The sequence below is a fragment of the Pelodiscus sinensis genome, chromosome 7, assembly GCF_049634645.1.
Source record: "Pelodiscus sinensis isolate JC-2024 chromosome 7, ASM4963464v1, whole genome shotgun sequence".
Classification (NCBI taxonomy): Eukaryota; Metazoa; Chordata; order Testudines; family Trionychidae; genus Pelodiscus; species Pelodiscus sinensis.
In genome coordinates, this window is record NC_134717.1 from 1,020,001 (window position 1) to 1,046,885 (window position 26,885).

At 68.0% G+C, this 26,885-nt stretch overlaps 1 protein-coding gene across 2 annotated transcripts in view; it reads right to left on the reverse strand.

Annotated features, from left to right (window-relative positions):
• The window catches only part of CTDSP1 (CTD small phosphatase 1), a 31,191-nt gene that overhangs the window by 2,820 nt on the left and 1,486 nt on the right, over positions 1-26,885 (reverse strand). For both annotated transcript variants that reach the window (XM_075932983.1, XM_075932984.1), the window contains exons 2-7: positions 8,261-8,409; positions 6,272-6,373; positions 4,290-4,346; positions 3,367-3,459; positions 2,479-2,664; positions 1-1,062 (exon numbers count right to left, since the gene is read on the reverse strand). The exon at positions 1-1,062 is cut by the window's left edge and continues 2,820 nt beyond it. In XM_075932983.1, coding sequence (XP_075789098.1) covers positions 934-1,062; positions 2,479-2,664; positions 3,367-3,459; positions 4,290-4,346; positions 6,272-6,373; positions 8,261-8,409 — 716 coding nt within the window. In that variant the 3' untranslated portion in view covers positions 1-933. The remainder of the gene's footprint in view (positions 1,063-2,478; positions 2,665-3,366; positions 3,460-4,289; positions 4,347-6,271; positions 6,374-8,260; positions 8,410-26,885) is intronic.

Sequence of the window (26,885 nt, forward strand, 5' to 3'; positions counted from 1 at the left end):
CCTTGGGCCTGGACCCTGGTGGGCCAACCTGCTCCTCTCCCCCAGACCCCTGGGCTACTCTAACTCCTCTCAGCTCAGACCATCTGCAGCCCTGCCACTAGCCCCGCCTCCCCGCCACTAGCCCCGCCTCCCTGCCACTAGCCCCGCCTTCCCACCACTAGCCCCGCCTCCCCGCCACTAGCCCACAGACTCTCTGTTTCCCTCCGGGCTCCTTCCTCTCCACTGTCACTGTCCAAATTCTTCCTCTCTCAGCCCCACTAGGGGAGCCTGGGCTGCCCCCGCCCCCCGGCTCACCGCCCCCCACCTTCACACAACCAACATCCCACTGGCCCCAGCACTTGCCACGGCCCTGCTGACCCCCTGGAATGGGGCCCGCACCCCACCAGTGGGTAAGAGGCGCCCAGGGCCTTGTGGAACGGGATCCAGGACTCAGATTCCCTTTGCCCACAGCCTGGGGACCTGCTCCCCTCTGGGCAAAGCAGGTGGGAACTTTGCACCCTGCTCCGGGGGGGACGGGGCCTCTGCCCGACCGGGTTCCTGGGACCCAGCCCACCCACCTCTCCCACCTCGCTGGCAAGTGACACAGGCTGGGCCGTGGTCCTGAGCCTGCCCAGCCCAGTCGGAGGGGCCCGGGCCACCGTTGCGTGGCCCCCGGCGGACAGGGAAAGAACCGTTACACGCCGGCACCGGTCCAGGGGGGTGGCTGGTTTCGAGCGTTGCAGCCGGCCACTTCCACTGTGTCCGGCGGGTGTGAGCCCAGCACTGGGCGCCGGCCCGGTCCCTCAGCCACCTGCCACGGCTCCGCACCGCGTCCCGAGAAGCTGCAGGCCCGCGCTGGGGCTGGCGGGGAGACGAGTGGGGCGGCCGGCAGCGGGAGGGTGGGGGATCCCGCCAGGCTGGCATCTGGCCCGGCCCCTCCCTCGGCCCCGGTCACTAGCTGCTAGTCCGGTGCTGCTTGAGCACTGTGTAAACGTCGTCCACTTTGCTGAGTCTCTCAAAGAACGGCAGCAGGTCCAGCAGCTCCGTGTCGGCCATGTTGTCGAACCACGACGCCACCGGCACCTGCGGGGAGACGGGGGTTAGCCGGGCCCTGCGTTGTCAGCCGGCGTCCCCCTCCCTGGAGTGCCGGGCCCCCGCTGTCCTCCTCCCCGACATGCCGGGCCCCCGCCGCTCCCCTCCCCGGTGTGCCGGGCCCTGCCGCCCCCCTCCATGGCATACCGAGCGCCCGTGCTGTCAGCTGGCGCCCCCCTCCGCAGCACTGTCAGCCCTGCACCAGCGTTCCTCCCCCAGTGCCCCTTGACATGCACCCCAGCGAGCCGGCCAGTCTGGGCCTGGGGGCGCTAAGCCAGTGCCCAGTTGGATCCCAGACTGCCCTGCTGCGTCCATCAGAGGCAGGAGTCACTGTCCCTTCCTGTCCTAAGTGGCTGCCGGCCCCACCCCAGCGCCAGCTGCAGCTCAGCCCTGCGGGAGGGATCCCGGCAGAAACAGCTGCCACGTCCCAAGCCCAAGGTGGCTGCGGCGCCGGGCCAGTGAACAAAGCCTCCGTGCAGCCTGGATTCGCCGGGCCGGCTGGGCAGGAGCTGCCCCGAGCAACTAGCCATCTACCCCTGCCCCGTCTCAGCAGCGACAAGGGGAGACGGAAGGCCAGCTGGCCAGGGGCCCAGTGCCAAAAGCCCCGGACGATTGTGGCTCCTTCTTCCTCCCCATGGACAGACGCCGGCTCTCAGAAAGCAGCAGCGACCGGGATCTCACTGCAGCAACGTAGCCTGGCTACATGGGAGCCACCTGGTTCTCGCTACTGCCCCCAGAGCCACCCTGCATGTACTTGAGCAAAGGGAGACTCCCCCTTTGCTACGAGCCATACGGGGTGTATGACATGCAGCTGAGCAGAGCCAACTCAGTCCAGCAGGGGGCAATGGTCGCTGCTGGGCTGGCCCTGGACTCCCTGCCAGAGACACAGCCCTGCCGGTGCCCCTCCCTCCCCACCCGCAGCCCCTGCCAGCCCAGCCCTGGGCTCCCCCCCCTACACGCAGCTGCCGGTGCCCCTCCCTCCCCACCCGCAGCCCCTGCCAGCCCAGCCCTGGGCTCCCCCCCCTACACACAGCTGCCGGTGCCCCTCCCTCCCCACCCGCAGCCCCTGCCAGCCCAGCCCTGGGCTCCCCCCCCTACACACAGCTGCCGGTGCCCCTCCCTCCCCACCCGCAGCCCCTGCCAGCCCAGCCCTGGGCTCCCCCCCCTACACACAGCTGCCGGCGCCCCTCCCTCCCCGCCCGCAGCCCCGGGCCCAGGGACAACGTGAACCGAGTGACCCGAACAACCCGCCACGCTGGTGACTATGGAGCAGTCATCCCTGGGCTGAGACCTCACAGACTCGTGGCACGTGTGACCGGCGTCGCGCCTGCCCCAGGCCTCTGGAGACTCGGAGCCAGTCAAAGCCCCGAGGCCGCGGAGCCGTCGCGCCGCCCACCGGCCACCTACCGCGTTGTCCGGGTGGAAGATGTAGGAGGCGGGCGAGTTGTCCACAATGATGATGCGGTTCAGGTCCCGGCCCAGGCGGCTCAGGTCCTTGACGTAGTTGCCGCGGTGGAAGACGCAGGACTCGCGGAAGAGGCGGGCGCGGAACGCTCCCCATTTGTCCAGCAGGTCGGCCACGGGATCCGCGTACTAGGGGGCCGGGGCACAGGGTCAGGCTCGGCCAAAGGGAACAGGAGAGGGGCTGAACCCTGGCCCCTCTGGCCGCTAACACTTGGGGTCCCCCTGCCGGCCCTTGAGAGCATGGGGGTCCCCTCCCCAGGGGCACATCCCAGCCCCGGGAGCTCTGGGGGATCCCCCTCTGGGACACATCTCGGCCCCTCAGAGCACTTGGGGTCCCCCTCTCCAGGGACATGGGGGTGCCTCCTCCGACAGCAGCAGCCTCACAGCATTGTTCAGGGTTCTAGGCCCCCCCCGTCCCCAAGGAGGAGCACAAGGAGGGGCTAGACGGGAGGAGGAGTATTGCCTAGTGATTAGAGCAGGAGATGAGATGCCTGGGATCTAGCCCAGTTCTGGGAGGGCAGTGGGGACTAGTGGTTGGGGGGGGAGTGGAACTCCAGGATCCTAGCCCAGTTCTGGGAGGGCAGTGGGGACTAGTGGTTGGGGGGGGGAGTGGGACTCCAGGATCCTAGCCTGGCTCTGGGAGGGCAGTGGGGGCGGGGCATAGTGGTTAGAGCTTAGGGGATGTGGGGGGAGGCTGGGAAGTGGGACTTCTGGATCCTATCTGGGGCTGCTGATTCAGAGCAGAGCAGGGGGGCAGGTGACCATGGGTGAGCCCTGTCTCTCGGTGCCTCAGTTTCCCCAGGCGGGAGGAGCTGGTGCCGAGGGGCTCACCTTGGCCAGGCTGGCGGTGAAGAGCACGCACTCGAAGAGCTCGCCCATGCGCCGCAAGAACTCGTCCACGTGTGGCCGCTTCAGCACGTACACCTGGGGGAGGGGCAGCGTGAGCCGGCTGGCGGGGCCGGAGGCAGGCAGTGCCCAGCGAGATGGGCCCCCCCGACCCACGGGACTCCCAACCCACCAGGCTAGGGAAAGGAACCTCCCACTGAGCCAGGGGGCGGCCCAGCGCCCCGTAGCCATCTCTGCGCCAGCGCTGGGAAGAACGGGGGCCGGGCTTGGGGTGGGGGGCAGCAGTGGGGCCCGCGGCATCTCTCCGGCGTCTCCCCCGAAGCAGCCGGCCGGCTCCGGCCCCAAGTAATCGAGAACAGGCCGACTGCGCAGACCACAGCCTATCCTGGATTACTTGAACCCGGCGCCGGCCTCCGTGCGGGGCAGGCTCCTGCCTGAGAACTGGGCCAGGCGGTGGGAAACGCAGCCCCCCAACCCCACAGGGAACCCGCCAGCCCCACGCCCCAGCAAAGGCAGCTGTGGGGGGCAACTCTCTGAAGAGCCAGGCCGCACCTCAGGCACAGCTGCAAGATCCCTGCCCCCCACCGGCTCCCCAGGGCCCGGGGCCCAAGATCTCCCCCTTCCTTGGCTGGGCATCCACGGGGGTGGAGGGGAGAGGGTGCTGGCTGCAATGCCAAGGGGCTGCCCCTCAGGGCCCAGCAGGGGCTGGGTGCCTGGTGGTCCCAGGGGGGGATGGGTGCCTGGTGGTCCCAGGGGGGGATGGGCGCCTGGTGGTCCCAGGGGGGGATGGGTGCCTGGTGGTCCCAGGGGGGATGGGCGCCTGGTGGTCCCAGGGGGGGATGGGTGCCTGGTGGTCCCAGGGGGGATGGGCGCCTGGTGGTCCCGGGGGGGATGGGCGCCCCCCTTACCTGGTGCATGATGCCATCAATCTCCACAGGAATGATGAAGTCGGCATTGTTCACTGGCTGCAGAGGGCACAGGAGTCAGTGGGGGAGGGGGCAGGCACCCCCACTGCTCCCAGGAAACCCCAGACTCCTCCTGCCCCACCCCCAGGGAACCCCCCCAGCCATCCCCTCATTCTGGCCCGTTCCTGTGGCCACATGGCCTGGAAGGGGGTGGCCCACAGGGGCTGGCCGGACAAGGGGTGGCCCACAGGGGCTGGCCGGGCAACGGGTGGCCCACAGGGGCTGGCTGGACAAGGGGTGGCCCACAGGGGCTGGCTGGACAAGGGGTGGCCCACAGGGGCTGGCTGGACAAGGGGTGGCCCACAGGGGCTGGCTGGACAAGGGGTGGCCCACAGGGGCTGGCCGGACAAGGGGTGGCCCACAGGGGCTGGCTGGACAAGGGGTGGCCCACAGGGGCTGGCTGGACAAGGGGTGGCCCACAGGGGCTGGCCGGGCAACGGGTGGCCCACAGGGGCTGGCTGGACAAGGGGTGGCCCACAGGGGCTGGCTGGACAAGGGGTGGCCCACAGGGGCTGGCCGGACAAGGGGTGGCCCACAGGGCTGGCCGGACAAGGGGTGGCCCACAGGGGCTGGCCGGACAAGGGGTGGCCCACAGGGGCTGGCCGGGCAACGGGTGGCCCACAGGGGCTGGCTGGACAAGGGGTGGCCCACAGGGGCTGGCTGGACAAGGGGTGGCGCACAGGGGCTGGCTGGACAAGGGGTGGCCCACAGGGGCTGGCTGGACAAGGGGTGGCCCACAGGGGCTGGCCTGGAAGGGGGTGGCGCACAGGGGCTGGCCGGACAAGGGGTGGCCCACAGGGGCTGGCCGGACAAGGGGTGGCGCACAGGGGCTGGCTGGACAAGGGGTGGCCCACAGGGGCTGGCTGGACAAGGGGTGGCCCACAGGGGCTCGCCGGACAAGGGGTGGCGCACAGGGGCTGGCCGGACAAGGGGTGGCCCACAGGGGCTGGTCGGACAAGGGGTGGCGCACAGGGGCTGGTCGGACAAGGGGTGGCGCACAGGGGCTGGCCGGACAAGGGGTGGCCCACAGGGGCTGGTCGGACAAGGGGTGGCGCACAGGGGCTGGCCGGACAAGGGGTGGCGCACAGGGGCTGGTCGGACAAGGGGTGGCCCACAGGGGCTGGTCGGACAAGGGGTGGCGCACAGGGGCTGGCCGGACAAGGGGTGGCCCACAGGGGCTGGTCGGACAAGGGGTGGCGCACAGGGGCTGGCCGGACAAGGGGTGGCCCACAGGGGCTGGTCGGACAAGGGGTGGCGCACAGGGGCTGGCTGGACAAGGGGTGGCCCACAGGGGCTGGCCAGACAAGGGGTGGCCCACAGGGGCTGGTCGGACAAGGGGTGGCGCACAGGGGCTGGCCGGACAAGGGGTGGCGCACAGGGGCTGGCCGGGCAAGGGGTGGCCCACAGGGGCTGGCCGGACAAGGGGTGGCGCACAGGGGCTGGCCGGACAAGGGGTGGCCCACAGGGGCTGGCCGGACAAGGGGTGGCGCACAGGGGCTGGCCGGACAAGGGGTGGCCCACAGGGGCTGGCCGGACAAGGGGTGGCCCACAGGGGCTGGCCGGACAAGGGGTGGCGCACAGGGGCTGGCCGGACAAGGGGTGGCGCACAGGGGCTGGCCGGACAAGGGGTGGCCCACAGGGGCTGGCCGGACAAGGGGTGGCGCACAGGGGCTGGCCGGACAAGGGGTGGCGCACAGGGGCTGGCCGGACAAGGGGTGGCCCACAGGGGCTGGCCGGACAAGGGGTGGCGCACAGGGGCTGGCCGGACAAGGGGTGGCCCACAGGGCTGGCTGGGCAAGGGGTGGCCCACAGGGGCTGGCCGGACAAGGGGTGGCCCACAGGGGCTGGCCGGACAAGGGGTGGCGCACAGGACTGGCCGGGCGGGGAGGGGGAGGGGGACGGGGCACCCCCAGGGACGGACCGACCTTGAAGGAGCTGTGCACCAGCGTCTCGTCCAGGTCAATGACCACGCACAGCTTGCTGGCATCCTGGGGTTTGATCTCGGGCAGGAGGTACCTGACGGAGGCCTGGGAGGGCGACAAGTCCGGGGCGAGGGCATTGGAGCGTCTGCTGGCAGCAGGCCCCATGCGCCTGGGGCCCCACATCCCGGCCAGCGGAGCAGGGCTGCCTGGGCAGAGCCCAGCCTTTCTCAGCCCACGCCCCCCGGATCCCTCCCTTCCTGGCCTAGACCTCCCAGCCACAGGGAACGGGTGACTTGGCTTGGGCAGTTCAGTCTGGGCCCGGGCCCAGGCCTATGAAGCGCTCGGCCTTTGCCCCCCTTGGCCCTTTCTGACCTGCAGGCGGGGGTTGCTGTGCGCTGCCCCCAGCCGCCACGCTGCTCCCCAGAGGTGGTCGCATCGGGGGCCCATCAGCAGTGCCAGTCTCTGACTGCTGCCTCGTGTGTGTGACTGGCCCCCCAGGCACTACCCGGCGCTACCTCGCCCTGCTGCTGGCCTGACCCGGGGGCGGCCCTGTGCCCGAGACCCCGGCAGCCCCTGGATGCACCCGTCTGGGAAGAACTGGCTCAGCCCAGGGAAGGCGCAATGACGCCGCCGGACACCAGAGGGCACCAGCTGCCTTCAGCTGCCAGACCCGCCACAGCCCGGAATCTGGCCCGGCAGGGAAAGGCGAAAGCCACGGCCAGGGCTCGTGGGCTGAGAGCAGAGCCGGGGGTTGCAGGGGCCGTGGGGACCGGCCTACGGTCCTGCCAGCTCCGGGCACTGCGGTCCGGCCCAATGAGCCCCGGAGACCAGGAGAACACGGCTCATGACTGCAGGGGGCGCTAGCGCTGCTTGGAAAGCCGGGCCCTGCCTGCGTGCAGGCCCAGCAACTGCTCGCCAGCAGGGGGCGCTCTCCCCTCACACCCAGGGCTGGCTCTGAGCATGGCACTAGGGGGGCGCTGTGCTGCAGGGAGCCAAGGGAAGTCCATAGGGGGCGCTCTCCCCCTGCTGGCCCCATTGGCCCAGATTGGCACTAGGGGGCGCTGTGCTGCAGGGAGCCAAGGGAAGTCCATAGGGGGCGCTCTCCCCCTGCTGGCCCCATTGGCCCAGATTGGCACTAGGGGGCACTGTGCTGCAGGGAGTCAAGGGAAGTCCATAGGGGGCGCTCTCCCCCTGCTGGCTCCATTGGCCCAGCATGGCACTAGGGGGCGCTGTGCTTCAGGGAGCCGAAGGAAGTCCATAGGTGGCACTCTCCCCCTGCTGGCTCCATTGGCCCAGATTGGCACTAGGGGGCGCTGTGCTGCAGGGAGCCGAGGGAAGTCCATAGGGGGCGCTCTTGCCTGGTGGGGACTATGCTGAGGAGTTAGTTTTCCACCGGCGGTGCAAAATGCCCATCCTCTGACCCCAGGGCTCCGCCTCAGTTTCCCCTGGGTGGCTCAATTCTGCCCCCCCTCCAATTTCACTGGGATACAGGATCACTGCTCCCTGTCTGCCCCAGCTGGACCAGTACGGCTGGCCCCAGCATCTCCCTGGGTGGGGATGGCCTATGAGCTTTGGGGGGTGGGGGGAGGGAGGAAAAGGGCTGGCTCAGCAGCACCAGCTCATCTGCAATTACCTGACGGCCTGCTTGGCCCCCCAGGACGTCCCACGGGCAGCACCCCTGGCAGTCCCAGCAGCGGCTGCCCCTGCCCATGGGGCGTCGTGCCACTGGTGGGCATGGGGGTGGAGGGCACAAGGGAAGCTGCTCCAAGCAGAGCCCTTGGGGAGCTCTGTGTTTGTGAAAACCCCCCATTCATAGCTCAGCTGGTCAGCAGGAGGCCTGGCCCAGGGCGGGGGGAGGGCCAGGATAAGGGGGACTCCCTGAGGTCAGGCCGGGGAGATACGGAGCTGGGTGGGCCTGTGGGGGGCTCATCCCAGGGAAGCAGGGGCAGCCAGTGCCCATGGACTCGCCCCCCACCCCCAGCACCCCTCTACCTTGGGCACGACGCCGTTTTCCTCCACCAGCAGTGGCGCATTGTTGTTGACCGGGATGGGGTCCGAGTCGTCATGGCAGAGGCAGCAGAAGAGGGACTGGAAGATGCTGCGGTTCCGGGGCTTCTTGGACGGCGACGGGCTGTGAGCACCTGGGGGCAAGGCAGGGACGGGGTTAATCCACAGGGTACCCCCCTCGGACACCCCCCCGGTGCCCAGCCTGCCTGCAGCATGCTCCCGCGCTGGATGGGGGGTGGGGAGCTGAGGGGCTGAGCCAGGGTGGCAGGGGGCTGCCCCGTGCCTGCTGACCTCAGCACGGGGCACCCGGGAGGGATCAGAGGTGCCGTGGGACGTTTGCCCGGGTCGCTGTCCGGGTGCACCCGGCTCAGCCTGGAGGGGGCCGGGAGGACAGCGCGGGGGTGGGAAGAAGGGGGCGCTGTGCAGAAGTTAGGGGCAACGGGGCACAGGACAGGGTGCCGGGTTGGAGAGCCTGTGGATGCAGGCGCAAGTCTGGGTGTTCGTATGTTGCCTTCCATGGCACTGGAAACGGTGCATGTACTGTTGTTCCATGTACGGTTGTTCCATGTACGGTTGTTCGCGCCTGGTGGGCGCTGTGGTGGCGCATCCGGGCCAGGGCCCAGCGCCTCCGTACGGGTGCACAAGACACGGCTCCCGCTTGGAAAGCTTAGCGGGACACTGCTGGCAACCCAGCCACATGCAGCCCTGGGGCTACAGGACGCCGGATGCTGGTGGCCCCTGGGGACGCCTTTGTGGGGGAGCGACGAGGAGTCCTGTGGCACCTTATAGACTAACTGAAGTGTAGGAGCATAAGCTTTCGTGGGCAAAGACCCACTTCGTCAGATGCTTTGTGGGGGAGCGGCCCTCTCTCCACCCCATCAGCTGCAAGGGCTCAGCTCCCATCGCTCAGTAGCCCCTCGGTCGCCCAGCCGGTCCCCCTCCAGCACGGCTGGGGCCAGGACTCCCTCCCCGGCTCTGGGGGAGGGGAGCGAGGGCTAGTGGTTAGAGAAGGGGGCAGGACTCTGGTGTGAAGGAGGGCAAGGATTGGCCCTTTATGCATCACCCGGCTCTGCCCCTTCACCCGCTTGTGACACCCACGCCTGCGGCTGCTGCCCTGCCCTGCAGACCCCCAGCCGGGTGCTGGGAGGGAGCAGCCGGCAGCGCTCCTGGGGCTGCCACGTTTCTCCCGTGTGGGTCCAGTCCTCCCCTCTCCAGCCCCACCCCACTGCCCAGCCCCTGCTCCTCTGGCCTGCCCCCGTCTCCCTCTGGCCCTGGACACAGCCTGGCTGTGGGGCGATGCCTGGTATGGGGCAGATGCAGCCTCTCCAAACCAAGTGGTGGGGGCCCAGCCCCTCAGGTGCCCAGGAGAGGCAGGACCAAGATGCCCCAGGGATGGGCACCACCCCCAGGCAGGTGCAGCCAGGAGGGTAACAGGCTCGGGTAGCGGGGACAGATATGGGGAGTGGAGTGGGACAGGCAGTGGCACCAGGCTGGGACCCCTGTGATCCCAGCCCTCGGTTCCCCACAGCTCTGCCGGTGCCCCTCACTGCCCCCCCCCCCGCAGCCCCCGCCAGCCCAGCCCTGCCCCCCAGCTGTGGCTCCCCCCATCCCCCTGCCCCTCACACCCGATCCGCAGCTTCTCCATCGCTAATATCAACCTCAGCTCCCCCACTGCCTCCCGCAGGGCCCCTGCCCCCCGTTCGCTCTCCCGGTGGCAGATCCCTGCAGAGCTCTCTGCGGTGCCTGGTGCTTGCCGGCTGCTCTGCACCACCCCGGCTTGGATTAACCTGCTCCCTGCATAATCCACTTGAGCCAACACCTCCCCTCCCGTCTTAATCCGGCCTGAGATAACGAGATCCTTCTGATCCGTTTACCGGACGCAGCGCTCCGGCCAGCCAGGTGGCAACCGGCAGGGGAGAGCGGCAGGGCTGGTGAACCCCTTGGCACAGGCTCCCTTCAGCCCCACAGCTGCCTGGTTCTCCCTGCCTTGGCAGTGGGGAGATGGGGGTTATATCTAGGGCCTGACCCAGCAAGGGGTTTTCTTTCCTGCCGGGTGCAGGAAGAGCCAGCGGGGACGTGGAGAGGCGCTTTCAGAGGGACTGAGAGTTGTTTCAGACAACGTTGAAACGGCGAGAGAACGGGGACAACCCTGGGACACTCCAGTGACAGGGGTTGGTCCGATTCTGGGAGGGGCTGGGGTGCGTCTCAGGCTCTGAGGAAGGGCAGTGTGGCTCAGTGGGCAGAGCAGAACAGCGGTGCAGTGCATCTCCCCGGAACACAGATGGCAGGTCAACTCTCTCTAGGCACTGTGGACCTCCGGGGGCGCTTGGCACTGGATTGCATGTGAAAGCAGAGGCAGGTGATGGAAGGACAGCAAGCCAGTTACTGCGAAACAACTGGGCTTCCTACTCTGACTCCTGCAACCCTCATTTCCTGAGGAGTAAGGGGAGTCAAAGGAAGAGTGCTCTTCCTCCCACTTCCTGCTGTGGAGACAGCGCCAAACGCCCAATTAAGCTACTCTGACTTCAGCTACGCAATTAATGCAGCTGAAGTTGCGTAGTTTAATTCGACTTTTGCCCTCAATGTGGACGTGCCCAGTGTTAAAAGGCCTTGCGAGATGGATCTTTCACAGTCGGTGCCTGGAACTAGTCTAATGTGCTGTAGGTAAAGGGAAACTGAGGCACATGCCCCTGTTGCTGTCATGGCTAAATGCCAAGATTCCCACACTAGGACAAACACAAATACCTATGTTAACTGGATGCTATTTGGATTCCAAACATTCGCCAGAGCTTGTATGGAAAAATGAACTATTTTCTTTCATGCTTGGCAAGATCTCCTAGGACACATGGGAAGCAGGCTGCAAAAGCAGGTCCGATCCACCGTCGGTCTCACCAAGTTGGACCTTGGCTTTGTAAAAGGATTCAACCGGACTGTTAGCTGCACGACGACCCTCACACTGCTGACGCCTGTTCTACCCAAACGTGGCTTCATGACCCATTCCAGTTACGTCCTGGTTCTAATGCGGGATTCGAACCGGTAGTAACCCAGAGCCACACATGTTGTGCAAAGTGGCCATGTGAGGGGTCTACTGAAAACGGATGCTTTGCTGGTTCTGTTGATACCATCCCTGTGCCTGTAGGGATTTTGTACGTGATGTTAGGGGGATTGGTTCTGGGCTGGTATTCCAGGGATTTGCTTCTGGAGACACCAACAGGCATCACCCACCTACTGTGGAAAGGCGGCTAGTCCAGTGACTAGCAGCACTTGACTGACAATGCACCTTAAGTGGGGCCAATCCACAGCTGAGGGACTTCGCTGCAAACCTGCAGAGCAGCAGGTACGCCATGGCGGTTTGCCTAACACCAGACACCGACAGGTGACTTGCTCATGTGACACACTCCATCTGGGGAGGTGCCTTCTGCGTGGGCAATGGGACGCCCTCCACGTGGGCAAGGGGATAGAGGGCCCTGGAGGTTCCTCCATTTGTCTTCACTCCAGCTCACCACTTCAGGAGCATCTTGGCCGTGACCGGAGCCCGGAAAGCCGGATGACTTTTCAGACTCCTCATTTTTTGAGTAACATTAGTTCGAACCAAGGGGTGTGATTTGAACTACCGCGGCCTGGAGCCACTTCCTGGTTCGAATCAGCTGCCAATCGGAATAGCGTGCGGGCGAGATTATGCTAATGAAGCGCAGGATATTTAAATCCCGCTTCATTAGCAATTTCGGTCGCCTACATTTGCATCCCTAGTTCGAACTAGGGGGCAAGTGTAGTCGTACCCAACTTCCTTTCCATTTGAGATTCTAGAGGATTGGCCCAGCGTGCTCTTTTGGGTACGAGGCACACACTAGGAAAGCGGCTGGTCCTTTGGGATCGGAAGAACCTGCTAAGATTTGGTTTTCATAGCCTCTCATCAGTGCAAGGAGGGTGGTGGCACAGGAGAAACTGGAGTGTCTAGGGGGGTTGCTTATGGGACTTCTTGCTGGTGCATGTACACACACACGCACACACACACACGCACACACGTGTACATACAGGTCCAGCCTTGATGCTCCATGTCACCACTTCATTCAGTTCCCTGGCACAGGGTCCCCTACGAGTCAGAAAAGGGACCCCCCGCAGGCCGCACACACAGCAGGCGCCAGGTGGGCAAGCGGGGGCTGGGAGCAGAGTAGCTTGGGCCGTGCTAGGCACAGGGGGCTGCTGGCCCCTGCCTCCCGCCCCCTTCCACTGCCCTGCAGCCAGCTGGGGACGACGGGCCAGCCGCCCAGCCAGGCTTGTCCCAGGCACCTTCACCCCTGGGCTTGCGGGCCTCAAATCTGGCCTTGGGGATCTGTCCAGGGGCACGGCCTTGCCTGATGCATGCCCAGGGCCTGGCTGCTCCTCGTGCTTGGACCGGGCCCTATGGAAGGGGGCTCCATCCCACCTGAGTGTGCCCCCCATCTCCCCACCGCAACCATGCCCCGGAGATGCCAGCCAGTCCCTCCCCCTGGCAGCTGCAGGGAGCATGTGGCCAGGGGAGGGGGAGAGGGGTGAGGTCCCCCCAGCTGTGCCATGGCTGCCAATCACCCTGGCATCTCCTTCCCTTCTCTAGCAGCCCAGCCCAGGCCCTGCCCTCACCCAGCGCCCCCGCGGAAAGGCTCTGGTGGGGCTGCTGGGTGGTGCATGCCCCCCCCCCCCCCACCAGAGGAGTTTCTTGCCCTGCCAGGCGTTGGCACAAGGATCTGGCTCAGCATGAACGGTGCCAACTGGGCGGGGGGGTGTCACTGCACCAGGAGGGAGGGGATGGGATGGGGGTGGGCAGCTGCTGCGTGACATCCCTGCAGCCCTGGCCTCCCCAGCTGGCCACTCAGGTCAAAGCTCAGCTGCTGCACCCAGCCAGCCCGGCCGAGCAGCAGCAGCCGGGGGCAGGACGGGGAGAGGGGCCAGCCCGGCCGAGCAGCAGCAGCCAGGGGCAGGACGGGGAGAGGGGCCAGCCCGGCCGAGCAGCAGCAGCCGGGGGCAGGACGGGGAGAGGGGCCAGCCCGGCCGAGCGGCAGCAGCCGGGGGCAGGACGGGGAGAGGGGCCAGCCCGGCCGAGCGGCAGCAGCCGGGGGCAGGACGGGGAGAGGGGCCAGCCCGGCCGAGCGGCAGCAGCCGGGGGCAGGACGGGGAGAGGGGCCAGCCCGGCCGAGCGGCAGCAGCCGGGGGCAGGACGGGGAGAGGGGCCAGCCCGGCCGAGCGGCAGCAGCCGGGGGCAGGACGGGGAGAGGGGCCAGCCCGGCCGAGCGGCAGCAGCCGGGGGCAGGACGGGGAGAGGGGCCAGCCCGGCCGAGCGGCAGCAGCCGGGGGCAGGACGGGGAGAGGGGCCAGCCCGGCCGAGCGGCAGCAGCCGGGGGCAGGACGGGGAGAGGGGCCAGCCCGGCCGAGCGGCAGCAGCCGGGGGCAGGACGGGGAGAGGGGCCAGCCCGGCCGAGCGGCAGCAGCCGGGGGCAGGACGGGGAGAGGGGCCAGCCCGGCCGAGCGGCAGCAGCTGGGGGCAGGACGGGGAGAGGGGCCAGCCCAGCCGAGCGGCAGCAGCCGGGGGCAGGACGGGGAGAGGGGCCAGCCCAGCCGAGCGGCAGCAGTTGGGGTGGGGTGGGGTGGGGAGAGGGGGCAGGCCTGGCGAGTGCTGGCACGAGCGGGCGAGACTGCGTCTCCTCGGCACAGGGAAGGCACAAATATTTAGAGAGGCCGGCAGGGACCTGCCAAGGAGCTGGCCCCCCAGGCCACCCACAAGCTCACCCCTGTGGGTCACGCTCAGAGACTGTGTGTGCAGGTGCGGGGAGGGGTGGGGGGGTGCGCGTGGGGGTGCTGGGGTGCTTGCGGGGGGGTGCGGGCCCCCTGCAGCAACTGGGGTAGGCACTGGTCCAACCAGGCAGGGTCTGTTAGTGACTCCTGGCACAGGCCTGGGCATTGCAGACTGGGCAGCTGGGGGAGGGGGGGTACAGCTGCCCTTGGGTTCCTGCTTATCGGGGGGGGGGGGACACGGGAGGTTTCCCACCCCCACCCTGGCCCGGCTGGCACCAGAACAGATGCTGCAGGGGCTGGAGGGGCCAGAACAGGCAGGAAATGCTGCCCAGGGGCCTGTGACGGTTCCAGACCAGTTCCCAAGGCCCAGGGCAGGGGCAGGGCGGAGCCCTGGCTGGAATGGGGAAGCAGTAATTTATTAACCAGCCGCAGGTTCCCAGGCCCGGCCTTGGCCCTTCCTCTCCAGCAGAGCCGCCCAGTGCCACAGCCGGGATGCTAGGACCCCAAATCAAAATGCAGCCAGCTCTGGGGAGGGACGCACGGGAAGCCAAGGGAGGGCAACTAAAACGATGAGGGGTTTGGAACGGGTCCCATATGAGGAGAGATTAAAGAAACTGGGATTTTTCAGCTTGGAGAAGAGGAGTCTAAGGGGGGATAGGACAGAGGTCTATAAAATCGTGACCGGTGTGGAGAAAGTGACTAAGGAAACGTTATTTACTTGTTCCCATCATATAAGAACTAGGGGCCACCAAATGAAATTGATGAGCGGCAGGTCTAAAACAAATAAAAGAAAATTCTTCTTCGCACAGCGCACAGTCAACCTGTGGAACTCCTTGCCAGAGGAGGCTATTAGCCAGGCTGGGTAAGGAATGGGGTCCCTGGCCTCTGTTTGTCAGAGGGTGGAGATGGATGGCAGGAGAGAGACGCTTGATCATTACCTGTTCGGTTCCCTCCCTCTGGGGCACCTGGCGCTGGCCACTGTGGGCAGACAGGACACTGGGCAGGATGGGCCTTTGGGCTGACCCGGTCTGGCTGCTCTCTTGTTCTATGGAGAGCCAGCAGCCGGCTGAGCCTCAGTGGGATGTAGGGGGCAGCCTGGCCCTGCCCGCCTTGGGGTCAGGCCTGACCTGGGCCCATGGCCCAGAGGGCAGATCGCAAGGGAAAGGCAGCAGCTGCCAGAGCATGGCCCCCATCCCCATGACAGGAGGCCAGGAGAAGAGAGCTCCCCAGCCCAGCGGGCAGAGCCCCCTGCCCTGCCCCACAGTGCCCCCCAGCCCAGCGGGCAGAGCCCCCCTGCCCTGCCCCACAGTGCCCCCCAGCACCAGTGTCCGAGCCCCCTGCCCTGCCCCACAGTGCCCCCCAGCACCAGTGTCCGAGCCCCCCTGCCCTGCCCCACAGTGCCCCCCAGCACCAGTGTCCGAGCCCCGCTGCCCCACAGTGCCCCCCAGCCCAGAGGGCAGAGACCCCCATCTTCTGCCACAGCGACCCCCCCGCCCTGCCCCACAGCATCCCACAGCCAAGAGGGCAGAGCCCCCACCCCGCCGCACAGCGCCCCCAGCAGCGCACTGGGGCCAGCGCTGAGCACAAGGGGGGAGCCTCCCTCCCCCACAAGCCCCCTGCCCAAAGCCCTGGAGCAGGGCAGAGCCCCAGGCCCGTCCCCTCCCCCACCCCACTAAAAGGGCACAAACAGCTTCACCCCCAGCCGGCAGCCAGGCTCCATGGGCCGGCCTCCCCTGGCTTGGGATCAGTGCGTCCTGACAGGCGCTGAACGCCTCCCCCCCAACCTGGGTGCAGGAAGAGCCCAGAACAGCCCCCACCCCTCCACCAGGGCCGCTGCCGCGCAGGACCCACAACGGCAGCCTTGGGTTGGTTTCCTGCTGCTTCCGACCTTGGGCCCCGCTCCGGAGAGCGGCCAGGCCTGGCCTGCTCCCCCCGACCCCCCCTGCAACCAGCAGGGCCAGGAGCCATGGCCAAGGCTGCCCCCGGGAGTCCAGAGCAGGGCTGGGCTGGCAGGGGCTGTGGGGCGGGAGTGGGGGGGCAGTGGCAGGGCTGGGAGGGGCTGTGGGGTGGGAGTGGGGGGGCAGTGGCAGGGCTGGGCTGGCAGGGGCTGTGGTTGGGAGTGGGGGGCACTGGTAGGGCAGAGGGGGCAGGGCTGGGCTGGCAGGGGCTGTGGTTGGGAGTGGGGGGCACTGGTAGGGCAGAGGGGGCAGGGCTGGGCTGGCAGGGGCCGTGGTTGGGAGTGGGGGGCACCGGTAGGGCAGGGGGGGCCGGGCTGGGCTGGAAGGGGCTGTGGTTGGGAGTGGAGGGCACCGGTAGGGCAGGGGGGGCCGGGCTGGCTGGAAGGGGCCGTGGGTTGGGAGTGGGGGAGCAGTGGCAGGGTAGGGGGGGCAGGGCTGGGCTGGCAGGGGCTGTGGTTGGGAGTGGGGGGCACTGGTAGGGCAGGGGGGCCAGGCTGGGCTGGAAGGGGCTGTGGTTGGGAGTGGGGGGCACCGGTAGGGCAGGGGGGGCCGGGCTGGGCTGGAAGGGGCCATGGGTTGGGAGTGGGGGGCACCGGTAGGGCAGGGGGGGCCGGGCTGGGCTGGAAGGGGCTGTGGTTGGGAGTGGGGGAGCAGTGGCAGGGTAGGGGGGGCAGGGCTGGGCTGGAAGGGGCTGTGGTTGGGAGTGGGGGGCACCGGTAGGGCAGGGGGGGCAGGGCTGGGCTGGAAGGGGCTGTGGGTGGGAGTGGGGGGCACCGGTAGGGCAGGGGGGGCCAGGCTGGGCTGGAAGGGGCTGTGGGTGGGAGTGGGGGGCACCGGTAGGGCAGGGGGGGCCAGGCTGGGCTGGAAGGGGCTGTGGTTGGGAGTGGGGGGGGCACCGGTAGGGCAGGGGGGGCCGGGCTGGGCTGGAAGGGGCTGTGGGGTGGGAGTGGGGGGCACCGGTAGGGCAGAGGGGGCCGGGCTGGGCTGGAAGGGGCTGTGGTTGGGAGTGGGGGGCACCGGTAGGGCAGGGGGGGCAGGGCTGGGCTGGAAGGGGCTGTGGGTGGGAGTGGGGGGCACCGGTAGGGCAGGGGGGGCCAGGCTGGGCTGGAAGGGGCTGTGGGTGGGAGTGGGGGGCACCGGTAGGGCAGGGGGGGCCAGGCTGGGCTGGAAGGGGCTGTGGTTGGGAGTGGGGGGGGCACCGGTAGGGCAGGGGGGGCCGGGCTGGGCTGGAAGGGGCTGTGGGGTGGGAGTGGGGGGCACCGGTAGGGCAGAGGGGGCCGGGCTGGGCTGGAAGGGGCTGTGGTTGGGAGTGGGGGGCACCGGTAGGGCAGAGGGGGCCGGGCTGGGCTGGAAGGGGCTGTGGTTGGGAGTGGGGGGCACCGGTAGGGCAGGGGGGGCCAGGCTGGGCTGGAAGGGGCTGTGGGTGGGAGTGGGGGGCACGGGCAGAGCTGTTATCCCAGCCCTGAGCTCCCCTTGCCCAGCTCTGCCCCCATCCCTGACCCACAGCCCCTGCCAGCCAGCCCCAGGGCACATCCCTCTGCACTGTCTGGCTCCCCTGAAGGGAGTGCAGGGCCATGTGCGGCTCAGGGGACTGCACAGACTGGGGGCGGGGGTGTCTCCCCAGGCTTTTCCCTGGGGGCTGGGCCCTGCCAACAGGCCTGAGCTAAGGGGCACTAAGCCCGGGGCACGAAGACCCCCCTTCCCCTTGGGGGGAGCCCACAGCAGAGGCCCCCGCACTGCACTGCGCCCCTGCCCAGGGCTGCACCCAGCAAAGCACCGTTCTGCCCCGTCCCTTCCCCAGAGGTGGCTGCATTTGCAGAGCGCGAGGCTGCGCTTGTGCCTTAGGCCGGAGCCGGCCAGGGGGCGAGGGCCGGGCGCCCGGAGGCGCCTCCCCATTGTTACCGCGGGAGGGCAGGGAGAGGCCAGCGCGGGAGGGGAAGGAAGGGCAGCACGACAGGCCCCTCGCTGACTTTCGGGACTTGGCTCCGCTCACGGTCGAAGGGCCAGGGACTCGCCGGGGCACCGCTCACCCGGCCTTGGCAGCGCCAGTCCTGTGCCCAGCCCAGGGACAGAGCCACCTACCCGCCCAGCCTCTCCCTTCTCCTGCTCCCATGCCCGCCTGCCCCCTGGCCGGGGAACTGCCCATGCGGATCCATTCCAGCCTGTGCCTGCAGTGCTCCCCGCATGCTGGCCAGCCCTCCCCTGCCTCCAGCCCAGCCAGACCCCACCAGCCCCAGCAACGCCCGGGGGCAGCGTCCCCTCTGCTCGGGGTCGGGGGCGCAGGGCCCAGCGGTCCCCACCGGCCCGGCCCAAACGGATCTTTCCTCCGCAGCTCTGCGCAAGTTTCTTGGTGGCAGCATCGGCCTGAGTCTGGCCGGGGCCCTCGGAGGAGCAGGGACGCTCCTGCTCCCCCCACGACTGTGCTAACTCTGAATCCTACTGATGACACCGTTTAAAGCAGAAAACCGAAGTAGCCTGGCATTGTGGGCGGGGCCTCCAAAGCACCGCCTTCCCAGGGAACTCACCAATGAGAATGAGCGCTCCTCCCTACGGAGTGTTTCCTGGATGCTCATTGGCTGGCACACCCCCTCTGGAGCAGGATGGGTATGGAGATCCGGCACGGACAGAGCCGGGGAAGGGGACGTGGGAAAGGGGTTTGACTTGGCAGGTGGATGGACAGAGCCAGGAGGGGGCACCGGGTACTGGGGCGCTGTTCAGGGACACCTGCCGGGCGAACAGCCCCACAGGCCTGGAGCACACCAGCCCAGCGGTCGGTCAGCACGGCCGAGAGCCCCCAGAACACGCCCCGCTGTGCTCCGGCTGTGCGGCAGGTGGCTAGCAGCACCGCAGGGGAGCCGCGGTTACTCTCAGCACATGGGGAGTTCAGGGCAGCCCCCCCCCCCGGCCCTGCCCCAGGCCTGCAGGGCTCCCAGAGCCCCAGACAGCACCACGGCTTAACTGCAGACAAGGAGTCAGCAGCCAGACAGCTTAGTGCACCCCAGACATGCAGCACTTTGCAGCTCAGACTCAGCTCTCCCTCGCTGGGATGCTCAGCCCCTGCCTCCAGAGCTGACGGAGACTCCCCAGGGCCTGCCAGCAGTATAGGTGTTATGACACACGTCGACAGCTCTAATTCTGGCCAGCAGGGGGCAGCCCAGACGCCTACCGAGCCGCTTGTTAGGCTAAATGGTTGCCCAGCTCTCCCGATTCTCGGGTCTGGGATTTATACCCCGGTGGAGGAGTTTGTCTGTGTTCACCCACATTCCCTCCCCTCCCTCTGCCACAGCCAACGCCGCAGGCTGTCGGAGTTTCACGCGCATTTCCCCATTAATACACCTGGAAAACAACCCCCGTTTGCCCACGGAACGGACCCAGCCGCCGCCGCCAGGAAGTGCCCCCTGCCCTGCTCGCACTTCTCCTCTGCTCGGGGGACCCCCCAATGCGGAGAGGGGACCCCAGTGTCCGGCACCGTCCTGTCATTGGCTGCCCGCGGGGAGCCCAGCCCAGACCTCCAGGAACGAAGCTGAGAGCGACAAACCCAGCACAACTAGGCCACTTACTGGACTCCTGCCCCCCACAGCCCTGCCGGTGCCCCCTGCTCCAGACCCACAGCCCCTGCCAGCCCCGCCCTGCCCCCCACAGCCCTGCCGGTGCCCCCCGCTCCAGACCCACAGCCCCTGCCAGTCCCACCCTGCCCCCCACAGTCCTGCTGATGCCCCCCATTCCCAACCCACAGCCCCTGCCAGCTGAGCCCTGGGCTCCCCCAGATCCTGCCCCTCTCCTGGCCTCCCACCTGGGCGAGGCTGGGATTTCGGTTGCCCCGTTGGTGACCTCAGGGGCTGGGATCCCAGCACAGAGCAGGCCTCGGCTTCGGGCCCCTGCAGGCAGGAGGGGTCCAGAATGAGGCGAAGGTGCCGGTGCTCCGGCCCCGAGGGGCAGTGACGCCCGGGGGGGGAGGGGTGAGCTCTGTCCCCCAGCAGGGGGCTCTGGGGCCTCCCCCCTCACGTCTCCACCATGTTTCTGTTGGTGTCCAGATCCTGGACGACTGGAGGTTTGGGGGGGCTCAGACCGGGCCTTGGGGACACTGGGGGAGCTTTCTGCTCCTCCTGGCCCCCCTCGCTCCCAGGGGTCGGCATGTGCCTGACGGCTGCTCAGCCCAGGCCCAGGTAGCAGGCCCCTCCCTTCCGGGCACAGGGACACCCCGGGCAGGGCTAGGCAGGAGTGGGGGGGGGGGGGAAGGACCACAGCCTCGCATGGACCCAGGCTCCGTCCCACCTCTGCCACTGAGCTGCCGTGGGCCCCTCTCCTCTGGTGTCTTCATCCCCCGGAGGCTGCAGGGGGGCAAACAGCAGGTCACCTACCAACCCCTCCCGCCCTTGGGAGCGTTTACCCAGCGCCCGACAAACCCCCTACGGCCGAGCCGGAATCCGCTTCCCCAGCGCCCGACAAACCCCCTACGGCCGAGCCCAAATCCCAAATCCGCTTCCCCAGCGCCCGACAAACCCCCTACGGCCGAGCCCAAATCCCAAATCCGCTTCCCCAGAGCCCGACAAACCCCCTACGGCCGAGCCCAAATCCCAAATCCGCTTCCCCAGAGCCCGACAAACCCCCTACGGCCGAGCCGGAATCCGCTTCCCCAGAGCCCGACAAACCCCCTATGGCCGAGCCCGAATCCCAAATCCGCTTCCCCAGCGCCGGACAAACCCCCTACGGCCGAGCCGGAATCTGCTTCCCCAGCGCCCGACAAACCCCCTACGGCCGAGCCGGAATCCCAAATCCGCTTCCCCAGCGCCCGACAAACCCCCTACGGCCGAGCCGGAATCCCAAATCCGCTTCCCCAGCGCCGGACAAACCCCCTACGGCCGAGCCGGAATCCGCTTCCCCAGCGCCCGACAAACCCCCTACGGCCGAGCCCGAATCCCAAATCCGCTTCCCCAGAGCCGGACAAACCCCCTACGGCCGAGCCCGAATCCCAAATCCGCTTCCCCAGCGCCGGACAAACCCCCTACGGCCGAGCCGGAATCCGCTTCCCCAGCGCCCGACAAACCCCCTATGGCCGAGCCCGAATCCCAAATCCGCTTCCCCAGCGCCGGACAAACCCCCTACGGCCGAGCCGGAATCTGCTTCCCCAGCGCCCGACAAACCCCCTACGGCCGAGCCGGAATCCCAAATCCGCTTCCCCAGCGCCCGACAAACCCCCTACGGCCGAGCCGGAATCCCAAATCCGCTTCCCCAGCGCCGGACAAACCCCCTACGGCCGAGCCGGAATCTGCTTCCCCAGCGCCCGACAAACCCCCTACGGCCGAGCCGGAATCCCAAATCCGCTTCCCCAGCGCCGGACAAACCCCCTACGGCCGAGCCGGAATCTGCTTCCCCAGCGCCCGACAAACCCCCTACGGCCAAGCTGGAATCCCAAATCCGCTTCCCCAGAGCCGGACAAACCCCCTACGGCCGAGCTGGAATCCCAAATCCGCTTCCCCAGCGCCGGACAAAACTCCCTGCGGCCGAGCCCGAATCCGCTTCCCCAGCGCCCGACAAACCCCCTACGGCCGAGCCCGAATCCGCTTCCCCAGCGCCCGACAAACCCCCTACGGCCGAGCCGGAATCCGCTTCCCCAGCGCCCGACAAACCCCCTACGGCCGAGCTGGAATCCCAAATCCGCTTCCCCAGAGCCGGACAAACCCCCTACGGCCGAGCCCGAATCCGCTTCCCCAGCGCCCGACAAACCCCCTACGGCCGAGCCCGAATCCGCTTCCCCAGCGCCCGACAAACCCCCTACGGCCGAGCCCGAATCCGCTTCCCCAGCGCCCGACAAACCCCCTACGGCCGAGCCCGAATCCCAAATCCACTTCCCCAGAGCCGGACAAACCCCCTACGGCCGAGCCCGAATCCCAAATCCACTTCCCCAGAGCCGGACAAAACCCCTACGGCCGAGCCCGAATCCCAAATCCACTTCCCCAGAGCCGGACAAACCCCCTACGGCCGAGCCCGAATCCCAAATCCACTTCCCCAGAGCCGGACAAACCCCCTACGGCCGAGCCCGAATCCCAAATCCACTTCCCCAGAGCCGGACAAAACCCCTACGGCCGAGCCCGAATCCCAAATCCGCTTCCCCAGCGCCCGACAAACCCCCTACGGCCAAGCCCGAATCCGCTTCCCCAGCGCCCGACAAACCCCCTACGGCCGAGCCCGAATCCGCTTCCCCAGAGCCGGACAAAACCCCCTACGGCCGAGCCCGAATCCGCTTCCCCAGCGCCCGACAAACCCCCTACGGCCGAGCCAGAATCCGCTTCCCCAGCGCCCGACAAACCCCCTACGGCCAAGCCCGAATCCGCTTCCCCAGCGCCCGACAAACCCCCTACGGCCGAGCCAGAATCCGCTTCCCCAGAGCCGGACAAAACCCCCTACGGCCAAGACCGAATCCGCTTCCCCAGAGCCGGACAAAACCCCCTACGGCCAAGCCCGAATCCGCTTCCCCAGCACCGGACAAAACTCCCTACGGCCAAGCCCGAATCCGCTTCCCCAGAGCCGGACAAAACCTCCTACGGCCGAGCCAGAATCCGCTTCCCCAGAGCCGGACAAAACCCCCTACGGCCAAGCCAGAATCCGCTTCCCCAGAGCCGGACAAAACCCCCTACGGCCAAGCCCGAATCCGCTTCCCCAGAGCCGGACAAAACCCCCTATGGCCAAGCCCGAATCCGCTTCCCCAGAGCCGGACAAAACCCCCTACGGCCAAGCCCGAATCCGCTTCCCCAGCGCCCGACAAACCCCCTACGGCCGAGCCCGAATCCGCTTCCCCAGCGCCCGACAAACCCCCTACGGCCGAGCCCGAATCCGCTTCCCCAGCGCCCGACAAACCCCCTACGGCCGAGCCCAAATCCCAAATCCGCTTCCCCAGAGCCGGACAAACCCCCTACGGCCGAGCCCGAATCCCAAATCCGCTTCCCCAGCGCCGGACAAACCCCCTACGGCCGAGCCGGAATCCGCTTCCCCAGCGCCCGACAAACCCCCTACGGCCAAGCCCGAATCCGCTTCCCCAGAGCCGGACAAAACTCCCTGCGGCCGAGCCCGAATCCCAAATCCGCTTCCCCAGCGCCCAACAAAACCCCCTACAGCCGAGCCCGAATCCCAAATCCACTTCCCCAGCGCCCGACAAAACTCCCTACAGCCGAGCCCAAATCCACTTCCCCAGTGCCCAACAAAACTTCCTATGGCTGAGCCCAGATCCACTTCCCCAGCACTTGACAAAATTCCCTACGGCCGAGCCTGAATCCCAAATCCACTTCCCCAGCGCCGGACAAAACTCCCTACGGCCGAGCCCAAATCCACTTCCACAGCGCCCGACAAAATTGCTTACGGCTGAGCCCAGATCCCAAATCCACTTCCGCAGCGCCCGACAAAACCCCTACGGCCGAGCCAGAATCCGCTTCCCCGGAGCCGGACAAAACCCCCTACGGCCGAGCCAGAATCCGCTTCCCCAGCGCCCGACAAACCCCCTACGGCCGAGCCAGAATCCGCTTCCCCAGAGCCGGACAAAACCCCCTACGGCCGAGCCAGAATCCGCTTCCCCAGCGCCCGACAAACCCCCTACGGCCGAGCCAGAATCCGCTTCCCCAGCGCCCGACAAACCCCCTACGGCCAAGCCCGAATCCGCTTCCCCAGAGCCGGACAAAACCCCCTACGGCCGAGCCAGAATCCGCTTCCCCAGCGCCCGACAAACCCCCTACGGCCAAGCCCGAATCCGCTTCCCCAGAGCCGGACAAAACCCCCTACGGCCAAGCCCGAATCCGCTTCCCCAGAGCCGGACAAAACCCCCTACGGCCAAGCCCGAATCCGCTTCCCCAGCACCGGACAAAACTCCCTACGGCCAAGCCCGAATCCGCTTCCCCAGAGCCGGACAAAACCCCCTACGGCCGAGCCAGAATCCGCTTCCCCAGAGCCGGACAAAACCCCCTACGGCCAAGCCCGAATCCGCTTCCCCAGCACCGGACAAAACTCCCTACGGCCAAGCCCAAATCCGCTTCCCCAGCACCGGACAAAACCCCCTACGGCCAAGCCCGAATCCGCTTCCCCAGAGCCGGACAAAACCCCCTACGGCCGAGCCAGAATCCGCTTCCCCAGCACCGGACAAAACTCCCTACGGCCAAGCCCAAATCCGCTTCCCCAGCACCGGACAAAACCCCCTACGGCCAAGCCCGAATCCGCTTCCCCAGAGCCGGACAAAACCCCCTACGGCCGAGCCAGAATCCGCTTCCCCAGAGCCGGACAAAACCCCCTACGGCCGAGCCAGAATCCGCTTCCCCAGAGCCGGACAAAACCCCCTACGGCCAAGCCAGAATCCGCTTCCCCAGAGCCGGACAAAACCCCCTACGGCCGAGCCAGAATCTGCTTCCCGGACTCCTGCCCCATCTCCCATGTTCCCAGAAGCTCTGGGGCAGCAGGCTGTGTCACTGGCTTAGACCCACTTCCCTTAAGATGCAGGTAATGACCCTCCCTTCCCCGTCCCAACACTGTCCCGTCAGGCCAAGGGCCCCTGTCAGAGCGACTCTGGACCACATGCCCATGGCGAGGACCTGCCCTCTCCTGGAACTCTGCCCCCTGCCCCTCAGGCCTGGGCCTCCCCCAACAAGTGGGGCAGGTTCTGATCTCCAATCCGGACCAAGCCCAGGGAACGGTTCGCCCAGGCACCGTGGGGTCCGCTCTTCCGGATTCACCCTGTGGGAGCAAGGCCTGTTTCTGGCAGCGTCCCACATGCAGATGGCCTGGCCCGTTGGGGGCCGGGTGCCAGCCTGGGGAGAGGGGAGCGCTCCTGCACTCGGGGCTGAGACCGCACCCCTGGGAGGAGGGCCCCAAGCCCATGGGCAGCAGCACCTCACTGCCCAGCATAGAGCCCCCAGAAGTGCCCAGGGCCCTGAGAACAGGGGCTCTCTGCTGGGTTGCTGTGAGGGCCCCTTCCCTCCTCACCAGCAGGCCCCCCACAGCTGTGGGGCAGGGTATTTCCACAGGGCTGCACCAGCCCTTTCAGACCTCGCCCTCTGACCTGCTATCCTCCCCTGGACACCCCCAAAGTCACCACCTGGCAGGGGTCTGTGCCGGGGCCCATGCACAGAGTTGGGCCTAAGTCAGCCGCCCCCAGCTGTGCACACCCTCCGCCCAACCCCTGCCCCCGCTGTGCACACCCTCCGCCCAACCCCTGCCCCCGCTGTGCACACCCTCCGCCCAACCCCTGCCCCAGCTGTGCACACCCTCCGCCCAACCCCTGCCCCCGCTGTGCACACCCTCCGCCCAACCCCTGCCCCCGCTGTGCACACCCTCCGCCCAACCCATGTCCCCGCTATGCACACCCTCTGCCCAACCCATGTCCCCGCTATGCACACCCTCCGCCCAACCCCTGTCCCCCGCTGTGCACACCCTCTGCCCAACCCCTGCCCCAGCTGTGCACACCCTCCGCCCAACCCATGTCCCCGCTATGCACACCCTCCGCCCAACCCCCGGCCCCTCTGTGCACACCCTCTGCCCAACCCCTGCCCCGCTGTGCACACCCTCTGCCCAACCCCCGGCCCTCCTGTGCACACCCTCCGCCCAACCCCTGCCCCCGCTGTGCACACCCTCCGCCCAACCCATGTCCCCGCTATGCACACCCTCTGCCCAACCCATGTCCCCGCTATGCACACCCTCCGCCCAACCCCTGTCCCCCGCTGTGCACACCCTCTGCCCAACCCCTGCCCCAGCTGTGCACACCCTCCGCCCAACCCATGTCCCCGCTATGCACACCCTCCGCCCAACCCCCGGCCCCTCTGTGCACACCCTCTGCCCAACCCCTGCCCCGCTGTGCACACCCTCTGCCCAACCCCCGGCCCTCCTGTGCACACCCTCTGCCCAACCCCCGTCCCCCGCTATGCACACCCTCTGCCCAACCCCCGGCCCCCCTGTGCACACCCTCTGCCCAACCCCCATCCCCCGCTATGCACACCCTCTGCCCAACCCCCGGCCCCCCTGTGCACACCCTCTGCCCAACCCCCATCCCCCGCTATGCACACCCTCTGCCCAACCCCCGGCCCCCCTGTGCACACCCTCCGCCCAACCCCCGGCCCCCCTGTGCACACCCTCCGCCCAACCCCCGGCCCCCCTGTGCACGCCCTCCGCCCAACCCCCGCCCCCCCTGTGCACACCCTCTGCCCAACCCCCGCCCCTCCTGTGCACACCCTCTGCCCAACCCCTGCCTCCGCTGTGCACACCCTCCGTCCAACCCCTGCCCCCCATGCACACCCTCTGCCCAACCCCCGGCCCCCCTGTGCACACCCTCTGCCCAACCCCCGGCCCCCCTGTGCACACCCTCCGCCCAACCTCCGGCCCCCCCTGTGCACACCCTCCGCCCAACCCCCGGCCCCCCCGTGCACACCCTTTGCCCAACCCCTGCCCCCCCCCCGTGCACACCCTTTGCCCAACCCCCGGCCCCCCCCGTGCACACCCTTTGCCCAACCCCCGGCCCCCCCCGTGCACACCCTCTGCCCAACCCCTGCCCCAGCTGGGCAAACCCAAGAGCAGGAGCCTGTAGCGGGGCAAGGGCCGCTCCTCCCGCCCAGGGGTCCCCCGCCAGCTGCACCCCACCGCCAGCAGGGCCATGCCCTGACCCAGGCCCCCCTCCCAGCAGGGCCATGCTCTGACCCCAGCTGACCTGGCCGAGCAGCCTCCCTGGCTCCGTGGGGCTGGAAAGCAACATTTGAAAATCAACCCGGGGGGAGAGGCGCTACAAACCCACCCCCGGGCGGGGAAACACGTTGGGCAGAACCCCCCCCCCCCCCACACACACACACACCCTGCAACCGCCCAGCCCTCGCCCCCAGCGCTGCCCCCCGGCATCCAGAGCTTCGGGGATCGGC